Genomic DNA, 16,229 nt, shown 5'->3' with positions numbered 1-16,229 from the left:
CCACTTCTCTAAAGCTCCCAACCCATGCCCTCCACCCAAACCTTAACGGATTGGATTGTCAAAATACAAACTCTCTCTACACATGAAAATATAAAATCTTTCCTGATTTATATTCAAATTAGCTGAATGCAATGGCTATTCAGCAGGCTGCAGAACCAATGATGATGTTCCATGCCTGTAATAAATTCATGGGTCCCACTGTGCATAAAGGCACAGGTCCCCATGTATTTTATTAATGGCGTGGAACATTATCATTGGTTCCACGGTCTGCTGAATAGCTATTGCGTTCAGCTAATCCTTGCTCCCTTACCTTACCCTCCCTGCATTTGAAGTGGTGCAGGTGGGATTGGTAGGTTGAGTCTATAACCCACATCTAATTTTCTACTAGTTCCCATTATATATAAGCAACCAATAAGTATTAACAAACATCAAAATTTTCAATTATTTAATTAAAACGGGTAAAAACATGCAAACTAACAACTATCCTTTACATAAAGTTCAAAATATTATTAAATTTAACACCTAATACATAAATTCATATGCATTTCAACAAAATGCGGGTCAAAAAAGGTCACGTTTAGCCTAATAGCATACCCTACCCGCACCCATATAGGTTATAAAATCCCAAAACCTGTCCTTACCCCAAAATCCATTTTTCAAAAAAAAAAAAAAAACTCCCATGAGATTGGTACCCGCTGAATAGGGTAGATTTAAATTGATGAGTTTCAACTTTCAAGCTGTATAGAATTTATCATATAAAGTGATCATAACTTGATTATTATCTGATGTTTTAACAAGACAAAGTTTCCTTTAGTTTAATCACAAACACTGTACTTTTATGATTTCATCCTTTTCTACATGATCTTGGAGCAAGAGACAGTTGCTGCATCAACTGTTAAAGGAAGAAAATATACATACAGGGAGAATACATCTAATTATCTAAAGATGCAATAGATCTGAGACGCCATACAAAGAAAAAAGTTACATGGCATAGTATGTCTCAAATTGCATACATCTTATACTCGGTGTCTGGATCTGAGACTACTGATATAGACCAGGAACGAGACCTGCTATCAAGTGATGACCTCCGAATGCTCCTCTGGTTCGAGGCCTCAATGCGGTGCATCACAATCCAATAGCACATTGTCCCCAATGTGGTTGCTAGGATTGTTGTCCCTATAATTGCCACCCCAATAGCCAACCATCTCTCATTTTTACCCACCACTATAAATGCAAGTGCCAAAAATGCAACTGAGACAAGTACACATGCCAACCACATTAGTTTGTTGATGATTGCCATCATTTGTTTCTTTGCTTTGCTCTCTATGACTACAACTGAGGTCTGTACCACTACAACAGCCAGAGATATGAAGAGTGCAACAGAGTCAAAGATGAAGAAGATCATGAATGGTGCTTTTGGAGCAATATGTGCTTCCCCAAGGGAGAGGCCAGGTGGAATATTTTTTGGGTCATCAACATACTGGCCAGGGACGGTGAAGATAGCAGCAAAAGCAACAGTAGCAATGAGGACAGCAACCACGGTTGTGGAGTTGATTGCGTTGTTGAGGCCCTCTGCATGCATCTTGTTGAGCTGCTTGGCGATCCCCTGAACCCGCTTCCTTGTCTGGCGTGTGTGCTCAAGCTGGTAGTGGACCCCATGCTTTATGTCACTTACGGTCTGCTTCAGTTCTCGTGCTGGGTTTGGTGGCAACTTCATAGCCCTGGCACTCTGGACACCGTACTCCTCCAAGAGTGCCACAAGTTCAGAGTACCCCATTTTCTCAGCTATGTCAATTGCAGTTTCCCCTAATCGGTTAACAGCTTTTCTATCAGTATCTGTATAGTCTAGAAGCTTCCTTACAATCTGCAGAAAAGAATAGGAGTGTGGCATGAGTGATTCTATTATTCTTCCAAAATCTGTGATTAGATGTTTCTGCACTACTTTGTTAGACCTAAGGAGTAGAGAATTTAGAATGATAACACACAGTTAAAAGTTAAAACTGGCTTATAATATAAGTAGAATATTAATTAGCATTTAATCCGTGACTCTTTTCTAGCAAATCAGCGCATGTTATTTCTGTACTGAGGGCTGAATAGGAAAGAGTTAAGTCCATCTGATTGAGTTTTCTTTTCTCATGTTTTCTTTGTTTAGTTTTCCCCAGCTGAAATTCCAAAACCAACCATGAATACGTGCATGAACAAGAAGAGCAAAGCAGAGAGAAAAAACTTGTGCTGACTTACATGCCCGAGACATGGGCAGTTCTCTTTATGCAATAAGCATATTTAGCAGACGGAGGCAGAAATTGCAAATGCTCTGAAGCAAGCTGTTCAATTAGTGATGCCAGCTACATCACAGATCTGTATTTGAAAGCCATTTTAACTCGCCAACATATTATAACCAAAAAACCTGCTTGCCACCCTTCTGTCACAAAAGAGGGGGAAAGGGGAGGGGGTGATCATAATACATTTTTGACACAAGATTAATGGACAGGAAGTGATTTAAAGTAGCAGGAACTTTAGATGTGTCGTGCTACTGGCATACTATCTTCCTGAACTTACAAATACAATTTACTCCTTACCATGAGGTGGCACTAGTACATTTTAAGATCCGATTATAAGACAAATGCAATAGCCATTTTTTTGTTAACAGTAGTTGTCTGCAGTGTTTTATTTTTATGTTTGGTATGAAGTTGTCGGCAGGTCAAGAAATGAAGGTATCTCACCTTCTAACATGCGAAGAATATAATTAAATCTATAGAATAACAACTTTGTGGCAAAAAACTCACAATTTAGGCTAATCTCATAGTCCATTTACATTGGGAGGAGATTTATGTGGAAGAACACACTTATTCATTTAGCCTTTATGAATGTGTTGAATGGGCCGATTTGTGTTTAGTTTATTTTCTTTTAAATTAAGAAGTTGTTGGGCCTTGGGCCCATTAGTTTTTATTTTTAAAAGAGTTGTAACTATTTAGTTTGAGTTGCCGCCCTACTAAGGGCATCTTTGTAATATCTCATATTTAAGTTAAATATAAATAGAATGAGGGGCTGGCGGCTAGGGTTATGACACACAATCCTAGTTGACCTTCTTCTCCTTTCTTCCCTTTTCTCTTCCTATTGCTGAAATCTACAACTTTCTCCTCTTCCTTTCACAAGAAGCTTGACCGAATCAGCAGATAGTGGTTCCTACTTGGTATCAGAGCAGGTTGAAGGTTTTGGAAGTGATTCTCTCATGCAGCCCTAGATTGGCCGACTGCATGGAGATTTAAGAGGCTGATCGAAGCTCTCAGGTAAGCCCAGTTTTTGGATTTTCTTGATGGATCTGTATGCCCTGTAGCTGGTCTAGGGTTTCTCATCAGAATCAGGAAAAACTGGAGAAAGGGGAAGAGTCCTGTTTTTGTTGGACTCTTCAATTTTGACCTAGGTAGTGGCGCCCTAATTTTTTAGGGTTCCTTGGAGTTTTTTATAAGGGGCGATTCAAGTCCCACGTGGTTTGGAGGCTCCTAGAGAGGGCGGTTGCTTTTCTCTCTCTTCTCCCATCCCACAGAAAAGGAATCTTTCGTGGGAAGAAAGTCCAAGACACCAAAGGAGTGTTGTTGGTTCCAGAAGGTGTTTTGTTTGTTCTTGCTACATTTTTTATTTGTTTCTATACCCTTTTGAGAAGCATGGAGGGACACAGAGTTGAATATAAGCCCGGAAATGAAATGGGACCTATGGGAGGAGGTGCTGGAGACCCCTTCGGAGCTAGGACCATTACTACAGTTAGGTTGGACGGTACAAACTACTTGGAATGGTCCCAATTTGCAAAGATGGCCATTGGAGCTCATGGAAAATTGGGGTATATTACTGGTGAAGAGGTGAAACCTGAAACTGGCAACTCCCGGTGGGTGCAAGAAAATTATATGGTAATGACATGGTTGTGTAATTCCATGTTGCCACATATAAGTAAAAATTTTTTATGGGCAAATACTGCTAAGGAGATATGGGATGGGGTTGCAGAAACCTATTCACAAAGGGAGAATGTTGCTAGGGCTTATCAACTGAGAAATCAGATTATTGCTACAAGGCAGGGAGATAGATCTGTTGCAGCCTATTTTTCAGTCCTTAAGACCCTGTGGCAGGAGATCGACCATCTAGAGACTTTTGCTTGGGAAACCACCAAGGATGCAACTACCTATCAAAGACACTTAGAGAAGTATAAGGTGTTCGACTTGTTGGCCTTAACCCTGAGTATGACATTGCACGACAGCATCTTCTTTCCAGGGACGGTGTCACTCTCTCCCAAGCATATGCCTTTGTGTCAAGAGAGGAGTGCAGGAGGGATGTAATGATGAAGAATCTCATTTCTGATTAGTCCACTATGGTAAGTGTTGTGAAATCTAAACAGAATGGCAATGAAAACAATAAGACAAAAGGGACTTGGTTTGTGACTACTGTAAGAAGCCTAAGCATACAAGAGATACTTGTTGGAAGCTTCACCCACATCTTGTGCCGACCAAATTGAAGAATAAGAAAGGAAATGCGCACATGGCAGTTACTGGTGACACTCCGGCCCCCCCTACTACAGCTGCTTTGGAGTCCGTTGCAGCTACTGCAGTAAGGGCCGAGCTTGAGAGGTTTGGGTTACTTCTGAATCAGAGGGATACAGCTAGTTCCGGTTCAGTTGCAAGCAGACAACAAGGTACAGGTAGCACAGGTGGAGCTTACTCTACCTCCTTTGCCCACACAGATAGTTCACATGTCACTGCAAACTATGTTTCTGCTTCAGGTAAGGAGAGATCTCCTTGGATTATAGACTTTGGAGCCTCAGAGCACATAACCCATTGCTCCACTATTTTCTCCTCTTACCAGCTCTGTTCTGGCAGAGATAGGGTCTCCACAGCTGATGGATCCCATGTTCCTATTGCTGGGAAGGGATCTGTCAAGATTAATTATTCCATTTGTTTACCCTCTGTCCTCCATGTTCCTAGATTGAACACCAATTTATTATCTGTTAGTAGTTTGACTAAAAATCTGAACTGCTCAGTAATTTTTTCTCCTGGACGCTGTATTTTGCAAGATCTAGACTCAAAGAGGACGATTGGGAGTGGTCGTGAAGTGAATGGAATCTACCTCCTAGATGCTCTTCCTCTTCACCAAAGCAATCATGTTTGCAGGGACAGTGAGTCAAAATCTGTGGATCAGATTATGCTTTGGCATAATCATCTGGGTCATTTGTCTTTTTCTTCTTTGAGTTCTTTGTTTCCAAAACTGTTTGAGTATGTGAGTCTGTCAAGTTTGAAGTGTGAAGGTTGTTAACATGGAAAGCATTGTAGACACTCTTTTAAACCTAGTAATAAAAGATGTTCTTCTCCTTTTGATGTTATTCATTCGGATGTGTGGGGCCCTTATCATGTTCCCTCTATGGGCGGTCATCGCTATTTTCTCCTATTTGTGGATGATTTCTCTCGATATTCCTGGATTTACCTGATGAAATCCTGCGATGAAGTACCATCCTTGGTGAGGCAATTCCACCAGATGGTACTAACACAGTTTGGAACGAGAATAAAGATATTCAGATCTGACAATGCTAGAGAATATTTTGAGAGACATCTTGCCTCATATCTGTTGGAGTATGGTGTTGTCCATCAGAGTAGTTGCTCCTACAGTCCACAGCAGAATGGTGTTGCAGAGAGGAAGAACAGACACATTGCTGAGACGGAAAGAAGCATGATGATCACAGCTACAGTTCCGATTCGTTTTTGGGGTGATGCAGTTCTCACGACAATATATCTGATTAACAGGGTGCCTTCTCGTATACTTGGATTCAGCACTCCATTCAGCCTTCATTTTCCTCAGGGGGAGATTTTCATATTCCTCTAAGGGTGTTTGGGTGTGTCTGCTTTGCGCATATCCTTGGTCCTTACCGTTCGAAGCTTGATCCCAAGGCAAAGAAATGTGTCTTCCTTGGATATGCAGAGAATCAGAAAGGGCACCGCTGCTATGATCCAGTCTCTGGGAACTGGTATGTTACTATGGACATTACCTTTTTTGAATCTACGTACTTCTTCTCAAGGAATCCTTCTCAGGGGGAGTGTTTTGGGGAAGTAAGTCAGAAGTCTATCCCTCTCCCAGTTCCAGTCCCTGTGTCTACTCCTGTGCTTGACCACCACCCGATGTCACCTACCTTGCCACCTCCTTTGCATTTCGTCTCACAGCATTACTCATGGCAGAGACTTCATAAGGCGGTTGATTCCACTACAGCAGAACTCACACCACTTCCTGTCGATCCCTTGGAGACTCCAGATTTGGCTGATACGGATTCAAGTATTCCTCTTGATCCCACTACTATTTCAGTTCCCATTGGTCCCACTAACACTGTTACAGATAACCTTGATCTCCCTATTGCTCTTATAAAAGGAAAGAGAAAGTGCACTGCTCATTGTATTTCACAGTACTTATCCTACAGTGGACTTTCTCCTTCCTACCGTGCTTTTCTCTCTCCAAACCTGAGTGGAAGACAGCTATGCAGGAAGAGATGGAGGCTTTGATTAAGAATCAGACATGGGAGATTGTAGACCTACCAGAAGGCAAGGAGACGGTTGGATGTAGATGGGTTTACACAGTAAAGTATAAGGCAGATGGAAGTATAGAGAGGTACAAGGCAAGACTTGTTGCGAAAGGGTACACACAGACCTATGGCATTGATTATCTAGAGACATTTGCGCCAGTTGCAAAGATGACCTCTGTTCGGATACTCCTTTCTCTTGTTGCCTCATACTCTTGGCCCTTGTTTCAACTGGATGTGAAGAATGCTTTCCTAAATGGGGATCTGCAAGAAGAGGTGTATATGGATCTTCCAGCTGGTTTTTATGATAATGCTGAAAAGGGAAAGGTATGCAAGCTGAAGAAGTCACTATATGGCTTGAAACAATCTCCCAGAGCATGGTTTGGCAGATTCAGAAAGGCCCTGATTGTTTTTGGCTACACTCAAACTCAATCTGATCACACCTTGTTTGTGAAGCGTAGGGGATCTTTGGTGTCAATCCTAATTGTTTATGTGGATGATATTGTTGTCACTAGGAATGATCTAAGTGAGATTGATAGTCTAAAGAGGAACCTGCATAAGGAATTTGAGATTAAGGATCTTGGAGAGCTAAGATACTTCTTAGGCATCGAAGTTGCAAGATCAAAACATGGAATTTTTATCTCTCAAAAGGAAGTATGTCTTGGACCTTCTCCAAGAGACAGGGAAGCTTGGAACAAAGGCAGCTAGCACCCCCATTGATCAAAACCATAGAATCAGTGCATCAGAAGGTGAACCAGTAAAGGACCTTGGGAGATACCAAAGACTTGTGGGTCGGCTACTATACTTGTGTATGACAAGACCGGACATCTCCTATGCAGTAAGTGTAGTGAGTCAATACATGCATGCTCCACGAGACCAGCACTGGAAGGCAGTTGACAGGATCCTTGCTTATTTGAAGGGACATCCAAGCAGAGGCATATTGTTTACTGATCATGGACAGTTGAAGCTAGAGGCTTATACAGATGCGGATTGGGTAGAATGCCTTGATGACAGAATATCAACTTCAGGGGTGTGCACCTTAGTTGGGGGTAACCTAGTCTCATGGAAGAGTAAAAAACTAACAGTTGTGGCAAGATCAAGTGCAGAAGCCGAATATAGGGCTATGACACATGGAGTTTCAGAACTTCTCCGGATCCATTCTCTGTTAGAAGAAATCGGTGTACAGGCAGAAGAACCTATGATGCTATACTGCGATAACCAAGCAGCAATTAATATTGCCCATAATCCAGTCCAGCATGACCGAACTAAGCACATTGAAGTAGATAGACATTTTATCAGAGAAAGGGTAACTTCTGGAGAAGTTTGTCTTCCATACATTTCTTCTGATCTGCAGCTTGCTGATGTTCTCACAAAAGGCGTTGCAAAGAATAAGCTCGAGCATGATCTACGCAAGTTGGGAATGTGTGACATCTACTCCCAACTTGAGGGGGAGTGTTGAATGGGCCGATTTGTGTTTAGTTTATTTTCTTTTAAATTAAGAAGTTGTTGGGCCTTGGGCCCATTAGTTTTTATTTTTAAAAGAGTTGTAACTATTTAGTTTGAGTTGCCGCCCTACTAAGGGCATCTTTGTAATATCTCATATTTAAGTTAAATATAAATAGAATGAGGGGCTGGCGGCTAGGGTTATGACACACAATCCTAGTTGACCTTCTTCTCCTTTCTTCCCTTTTCTCTTCCTATTGCTGAAATCAACAACTTTCTCCTCTTCCTTTCACAAGAAGCTTGACTGAATCAGCAGATAGTGGTTCCTACTGAATGAAATGGAAAAAGGTTAACATCTTTGACAAATGGGAGGGCAATTCTGAGTTCAGATTGACCAACATGAGGGTGTTAAAATTCCTTTGAAAAAACAGAAATGTAAGTTAACCAAATAAGGATTAGAGTGAGTAATAGTTTATTGCCTCATCAAATCCTGGATACTAATTGACAAAGCTATATAATCTTATTTGTAATTTTAACTTTATAAAGATGGCAATGAGGCTATCCTTGCTGGAATGGGAGGTTACAAAATAAATGAGACATTAGATCAATGAGAAAACTAATTGATTTCTTGGGTATAAAATGATATATCAGAGACAAATGCACATTATAAATGGAAAATGAGAAAAACATGTTTGAAGCAAAGTTGTCAAGATAACGCCCAAGTGATTCTTAGGAAATAAGGCATTTTTTGGTTTGCTTGAGGCCTTACTTTGGTATTTTTGTATGGGGCTGTACAAATTTTAGGCGTAGTGCAGCTAAAGCATATGGTATTGTATAGACAAGGGAAAAGGGTGTGTAAGAGCATCATAATAGATCAGTTTTTATATTAGAGGTCCATAAGAAGGGTTTGGGGCAAAGATAAACAGAAATATAAAATAAGTGTTCATTGTAGTAAGGATTTAGCCAGTGGTTTTCATCATGGTATTCATTACAAGGAGCCTCTTCTACTTTCCTCTCAATTTCTAACAGAGTATTCTCTCTCTCTCTCTCTCTCTCTCTCTCTGTGTGTGTGTGTGTGCATACATTTTCTCTTGTATATCTTTGTCAAATTCAACATGGTATAGTGTTGATGCCCTGTTTGTTTGTTTTCTTCATTCTTTGATTTATCACATACATAAATATGCATAGATATTTTACTTATATCTCCTCACACCAATAGAATAAAGCCACATATCTGCTAAGTTTTGTATAGAACAGAAAACCATGGAGAAGTTGGCATGATAAACACAAGGATAAAGAGGAAGAATAAGGGGTATAATGCCCCTTCAAACAAAGATTTAAAGTCAAATAAAATGAGGATTCGAATAAAGGAGCAGAAATGGTTAATAACAAGCACTGAAACTTCACTTCAAATAGAGGAAAACCATGAAAAATGCAATGGTATAAAAAAAAATAAGATAAAGAAGAAAAGCTCTGATATCCTTGCAAAGACAGATCTGCTTCAGGATCCAATAAAGGAAGGTGGCCAAGAATTATTGGTCAGAGGAGATCTGGACTCAGTTTTATGAAGAGAAAATCATGAAGGAATTGTGATGGCCAAAAGGGGAGACATGGGAGCATGAGCTCTAATGGCCTTGAAAATAAGCTGCTGGAAGAATGTAACTTGGAGTTGCCAGAGGGGGGCACACATCAGAAAAGGACAGGATGGAAGAAGAGGGTTGATGGCCAAAAGCTTCTGGAAACATGTAGCCCACATGAATAAAAGGTGGAACGTTTTGAACATCTTGAAAAAGCTGGATTCAATTGCTGTTTAGAAGAAGCAAGAATGGATTCTATTGGAGGGAAGGAACATGGAGCGCTTATGAATGGTAATCTGGCATTGAAGAAAACCAGTGGTCCATCAAAAAGTTCAGATGCTAATTCAACTCAGAAGAGTGACAAGTTAATTGATGGTAATTCCTCCCTAGTGTAAAGTGTTCAAGCATATAAAAAGCAGGAAGGAAAGTTGTTTGGGTCCTCAGGAGATGGTTTGGAACCAGAAAAAGACAAGTATGTTAGCAGCTCATTGCAGATTGTACAAATTAGCATGGGAAATGTTGCCGTTGCTTGTTCAGACAGTGCACATGCCTTAGAGAAAAGTAAGAACAAAATAAAAAAGAACGAAATTGCGAAGAGGGATAACACTCTTATAGTTGTTCTTCTGAAAATGGCTACAACAGAAGAATATTCTTGAGTTTTTATAATGGGCAACGAAAAGCATCAGAAGTTAGAATTTGCATGGAAAGAAATGAAAAGAAGTTTGGAAGAGTGTTCACCAATATCTGTGTCCGTTGACTGTTTAAACACTCCAGCTACCTTGGTGAACAGCCTTGAGGTGAACAAGTCAGGAAAACCTATTGATGGAGATGGTTCTTCTAATGATATGTATATGCTTATCCATCCTGATGGATGCCTTGTACAGAAGAGGAATGATGAGTTCAGGGAACTCTGGAAAGTTGTTAGAGAAGTGGACCCTTATGGGAAACATGATATAGAGGAACTTGGGAAGAAGTCTGGCTCCTCAAGTAACACATCGGGGATGATTAACAATGAGGGTCTTTGTACCTAACTGCAGGTTATGCAAAACCTAGAAATGGGAGATGCCACTGCTAGTGATGATCAGTCAATTAAGGTTCAGATGTCATTATATCAAAGTAAGAACTATGGGGAGCCAAATTCAAAAGAGTTATATCTCCTTGACTTTACAGATGATGTTTCTGTTAACCATCCTGACAAAACAATTGCTGTAAAAAAATGTATAAGGGGAATCAAGATGACTGTGGAGCAAGATATTTATGAAGAGAACGATTTAGATATCTCCAGATTTAGCATTTCTGCTGTGAAACCAGAAGATATGACTAAGAAAGACCGATGTGTACAAGATTGGGCTTGTTATCATTCTACCAAACAACTGGAACAGAAGAAAGAGGGAAATGCTGTAAGGAATTCTGTAAAACTAAGAAGAAAGAGGAAAATGCTGTAAAACTAAGAAGAAAGAGGAAAATGCTGTGAGGAATGTAGTTTTATAGCAGTTAAGGAATGTTGTAAAATTGAGGAGGAAAATGTTGAGGCATCTCCAAGAGATGGCAAGGAGGACAAGATAGTTCTTTCTACATCAACTACAAATGCCCTAACGGATGTTCCTGTAGGTGAGATGCAAAGAGAGGATAAACCAATACAGAGATTTTTTTACCTCATTAGAGAGAGCACCCATTACTTGCAGAAGAAAGCTTTTTATTCTTGACATGAATAGGCTGCTTGCTGATATTGTTTGTTTTCTTCCTTCTGGCTACACAGAAGAGGAAAAAGCAGGTAGGGATTGGATCCAACTTTTCTTTGTTTAGTTTGGAGTTATTCTTGATGTTTTATCTGCTTAACTCTTTTTGAAAGATTCAATGTGGGTGTCTGGTCTTCAAGAAACAAGTATGCTTTAAACCTATAGATCATGCTATTTCCCTCTCCATTGACTATTCCATTGGCTCCTTAAATTTGATTCCTGTTTAGTTATTGTTTCCTTAGCTTAATATATTTCTGGTGTTGCTTCTCTACAACATGGGGTTTCATATATAGTGTTTCTTATCTGCAGACAGAATCTTAATGGTGTGGTATGCCATCTTATGGGAGTCATGAGACATAATCTATTATTTTGCTAGGTAAGACATAATTCATTCTTAGTATTGGAGAATGAATAAATATTCTGTATGTCATAATGCCACTATAACAGAATGCCCATTAAGTAGTTTGCTGCTCACTTATTTGAAGTTCTTTATTTTTTTTTTCAGGTACAAGAACTGTGATATTAGTTCTTAGTTTTTGTCTTTTCATATCTGACCCTTCTTTAGCAAGATATTACCTACTGGAATAGTCATAGAGTTGATACTTGATCTATCAATTTGAAACTTCTCTTATCCAATGATTGATGATGGAATAGAAGTTGCAATTGCTTCTCTTTAAATGTCTTAATTAGAATCTAATTGATGTGTTGTTTAAATGCAGGATATTTTCTTCTAAAGAGTGGGCTGGTTGTTTGTTTTTCTTTATTTCTTTTACACCTTTTTTCTAGCTTTTGTTTCAATTTTCAATGCAATTAGGAACCTTGGAGAGTGGAAATTTCTGAGTTTATTTAGGACAGGTCAGCTAGTTTTTATTATTTTACACTATAATTAAGGGTTTTGGTTTATAAACATTGCCCTAATATGAGTTGGCCAATGGTATTCTGAAACTTGTTTTGAAGTCAATGGCATAGGAAATTTAACAAATTTGCCTTCAAAGTCCCTTTCTATTTTTAATGTTTAATTCATTCACTTTAGATCACATTTAATGTTTTCAAGTTGCTACTTTGACTAGGAAAGGGTAACAAGCTATCCATAAAAAAAAAAAAAAAAAAGCAGCAGCTAGAGAAACAAGCAAATTTAAGCAGGTTTTTATGTAAAAACTCGTTGCCTAAGTAACAAGGAGATCCCCTGTTGCCTAGCCTCGCCTTAGCACCTTGACAAGTATGGTTTGAAGAGAAAATACTAACATTGACTTGGTAATTTTTTTTTTCTTTTTCTCTTTTTGAATAAGGTAAAGTATGATTTGTATTAATTAATCAAAAAGATATATAAAGGACCTTTGTGCAACAAGTTTCTGCACATATAGAAACATATTCTATGTAAAGAAACACCACAATTGTAAGAACAACCAAATACTTTGTATTCATATATGGAGATCCTTTATGCTACCTGTTACATTAAGATTTGCAGAGGTCTACCTTTTGGAACAATCTTAAATACAAAATTTTCACCTTCTACTTAAATTACTTTCTAAACCCCTCAATATCCTTGATATACAACACCTTTAAAAGAGATAAGCAAGATAGCTGTTTTTCAGTAAGTTGACATCTCTTTGAAAAGGTTATCCACATGGGGTTCAAAGGCTGTAAGCCTTGAACTTCAACGTAATTCTATTGACAAGGAAAATACCACTCTCAAGAAAGGACGAGAAAATATTTGCTAGCATTGGTCTTACAATAAGTGAAAAGGGAACCTTCAGCCTCATTGTTTTCACACAAGATTAATCAAACTAGGGAAAAGGGCCGACTCAAGGCCAATAAAAAGGTTAATGTGATATGCAGATGAAACTTTTAGACAATGGAACTTTATCAGTATAGTATAAAGTGAATGATTAACAGGTGAAACTTTAAACAATGGAACTTTGGATAGGTTGAATCAGGACTCTAAACTTCATCTTTTTTCTTCCTTGATAATTTAGTATTTAATCTTTTCTGTGCCTATCTGTTTTCATTTCCAAGATTAGCATTTTTCAGAGGAAAAGTCTGCCAAACAATTAATAGCATCTCATCTTGTGGGCTATACACAAAGAAATGGCTTCTTGCTTATGAACAGAAAAATAAGTCATGAAAGTAAGTAATCCAACCTGAGGTCGATTCTTCCTGGTCGCTATATGCAATGCTGTGTTGCCCTTGGTATCAACCATGTTGATCAAAGAAGGGACTGACTTGACCAACTCCTCCACCACCTCAAGTTTCTGCCCCTTCACTGCCATGTGGAGTGCCGTCTGCCCCTTCTTGTCATTCCGTTTGGCAATACTAGGTTCTTTGCTTAGAAGGGCCTTTACAACCTCCACGTTCCCATTCCTTGCTGCAGAATGCAAGGCAGTTTTCCCATTGCTTCTTGCTATTGTGGCCAAGCTGCTTCTCTCCTCCAGGAGGAAATTCACCACTTCAACGTGGCCTTGTGTTGCAGCCGTATGCAATACTGTAGTATTAGATAGATCTACAGTCATTAGTAGCTCTGGAAGGACCTTCAACAGCACCTTCAATACCTCTGCAACATGTTCAAGAGATATGCTTAAGCCAATAAACAGAAACCACTACGAGAAGAAGAAACAAAGAATTCTTCAGGGCCATACCCAAGTCCCCTTGCTTGGCAGCGATGTGGAAGGCATCATAGCCATTCTTGGCTTTGATGCTGGCGGATACAATATCATAGTATTTGATCATCTCCTCTACAACATCAACATGACCGTATTCAGCAGCAGCGTAGAGGGCTGTTTCTCCCGACTGGTTCTGCTTTGACAACAAGCCCTTCAACTCATCATCTCCGGTCCCAGAGAGGATTTCTTTAACCGCGTCTAGATGTCCCTCTCTTGCTGCCGAGTGTAAGGGAGTGTCTTCGCGTTTTCCTGTCAATTGCTTCGTCATCTTCTTTGGGCCTATGTTTGTCTGCGTAGTTGGAGACTCCATGGAAGCAATTACAGAAAAATAAAAGCCTCCTCTTTGCTAACTTTGATCTCTAGGTCAAAATCTCTTCTTTCACGATAATCCGGGATTAAGAGGCAATCTTAATTTCAGACTACATCATTTATCTATATCTACCCCAAGCAGAACTTTGGAGCACTTCAAAAGTGAACCGTGAGAAACAGGGGGTTCAATTATGATTCCCGTATTCAGTGCCTTTTTCTGACATCTCCTGTACCTCAAATCAATGTCCTGTACATGGTAACACCCAGGAAATTATTTCATTTTAGATGAATGCCAATTCCGATTTCTTTCACTTAATTACACTATCTCTATCATCATCACGAGTTCACGTTATTAATATCATCACCACGACCATTGTCATCAAACAATACCAAAACAAAACAAAAAAGAAGATACTATTACATTGTAAATGAGATAGCTAGCTACCCTTACCAAATTGAAATTCTAACATCTACTCAGTATAACACTGGAATTTGCACTCTACACCACGAGACTAAAATTCAGGGGAAAAAGAAGATGATGATGATAGAGACAATTACAGGAAAATAAAACATAACCAAGCACCTGTGCTTTGAAGAACAGAGCCTCTTCTTCTTTTTCTTCTTCCGTCCATCTTCATCAGAAATACAGGAATGAGGATGAAGAAACAATATAAAAGGAACAACAAGTACAGGGAATCATGGGATCGTCAAAGCAGGGCTGAAAAAACCTCCAACTGACAGTAAAACTAACTTTCTACCTGTCATTCACTTCTTAAGGTGATGAGGAAGCAAGGTAACACAGGCATGAAACACACATGCGTGAAAGATGTTTTTGTATATATAGTGACTCTAAACCTCACTAATGGCCGCCCACCAAAAATCACAAAGCTTCTAAAAGGAGAACCTGTTGCAAAGCTGATGAGGATCGAGGTGTGAGAACAAATAAAAAAGTAGAAAAGGGAAAGAAAGAAGGAAAAAAAAAAACAAACAAACAAAAGAAAAAAAAAAAGGAAAATACAGTAAGAAAGCAAAAAACCAATGGGTGAATGATCAACTACCCTTCAGCCAGTGAAGGGAGATAAAGGAAAACCTTCTGATGGGGATCCGTCATCTCTGTCACCCATTCGGAATAATGTGGGTCGGTGGTGACACCACTACCACCATTATCTAAATTCTAAATAACAGCATTGCCATTCAGCACAGCAGGGAGATCATTTTCAAAAAAAAAAAAAAAAATTTAACAGGGAGATCACATCTGCGCCCCACAAACGCCTCATGTGCACATCTCAGCGTGCATTCGGAATATCTTCTGAGGCTGTCGTTGTCAGTGGAATACACGATTGGGATATATTATGGGACGCGGATGTGAATTCTTCAGGAATTGCTTTCCTGACTTACCCTGATGCAGTGATGCTGATGGAAACCGATCTCCATAGACTGACCGTTGACCCAGGCACTGGGCCTGAGGCAGGCAGGCCGCACAAGATGTTGGGCTCACATGGGTTGGTGACTTGGTGGACCGCGTCCGTGGACGGACGACGAACACTACAAGACAAGTCCCACGTCCATAATTAGCGGCACTTGTTATTCTAATCCTTCTCTGACAACTACCGCATGAACTTCCCTTGAACTTTTAATATTGCAATAAATACCTCTTTTATTAGATTTTGATCTTTAAAAAAGATTTTCATTCAATTATTTAAACTTTTTTAAATCCTTGTAATCCTTTTTTATTTATTCGAATAATTTATGATTCAATTAGTTTTTTAAATATAATATTGAAGTTCTCTAGATTGCTCTAATAGATTCTTGTAGGGTTTTATTAGATTTAATATTCAAATGAAATGGTATAAATTTCTTTTTTATAGAAAAAAAAAAGAATATTTTAAGGTGAAGAGAGATATTCATGTTAGTGAAAAAAAACAAGAATTTAAAGAATTTTGTTTTTCTATAT

The 16,229-nt window shown here is 39.2% G+C and overlaps 1 protein-coding gene across 1 annotated transcript; it reads right to left on the bottom strand.

Annotated features, from left to right (window-relative positions):
* Positions 1-744: 744 nt before the first annotated feature.
* LOC104594666 (ankyrin repeat-containing protein At5g02620-like) lies at positions 745-15,192 on the bottom strand. The gene is made up of 5 exons (XM_088898530.1): positions 15,034-15,192; positions 14,859-14,907; positions 13,943-14,522; positions 13,448-13,857; positions 745-1,864 (listed from the first exon to the last, which is right to left on the bottom strand). Exons 3-5 carry the CDS (start codon positions 14,274-14,276, stop codon positions 1,001-1,003), a joined length of 1,608 nt encoding a protein of 535 aa, XP_088754656.1. The 5' UTR covers positions 14,277-14,522; positions 14,859-14,907; positions 15,034-15,192; the 3' UTR covers positions 745-1,000.
* Positions 15,193-16,229: the final 1,037 nt, after the last annotated feature.

The sequence above is a fragment of the Nelumbo nucifera genome, chromosome 2 (genome assembly GCF_055504915.1).
Source record: "Nelumbo nucifera cultivar China Antique chromosome 2, China Antique-T2T, whole genome shotgun sequence".
In the NCBI taxonomy this organism is placed as follows: domain Eukaryota; kingdom Viridiplantae; phylum Streptophyta; class Magnoliopsida; order Proteales; family Nelumbonaceae; genus Nelumbo; species Nelumbo nucifera.
This window is presented reverse-complemented; position numbering and strand designations above follow the sequence as displayed.

Coding starts and splice junctions, on each gene's coding strand:
- LOC104594666 (XM_088898530.1), bottom strand. CDS start 14,276: ATGGAGTCTCCAACTACGCAGACAAACATAGGCCCAAAGAAGATGACG. Junction 13,858..13,942: donor TGCCAAGCAAGGGGACTTGG/GTATGGCCCTGA, acceptor AACATGTTGCAG/AGGTATTGAAGGTGCTGTTG. Junction 1,865..13,447: donor CCAGGAAGAATCGACCTCAG/GTTGGATTACTT, acceptor TCTTTTCTGCAG/ATTGTAAGGAAGCTTCTAGA.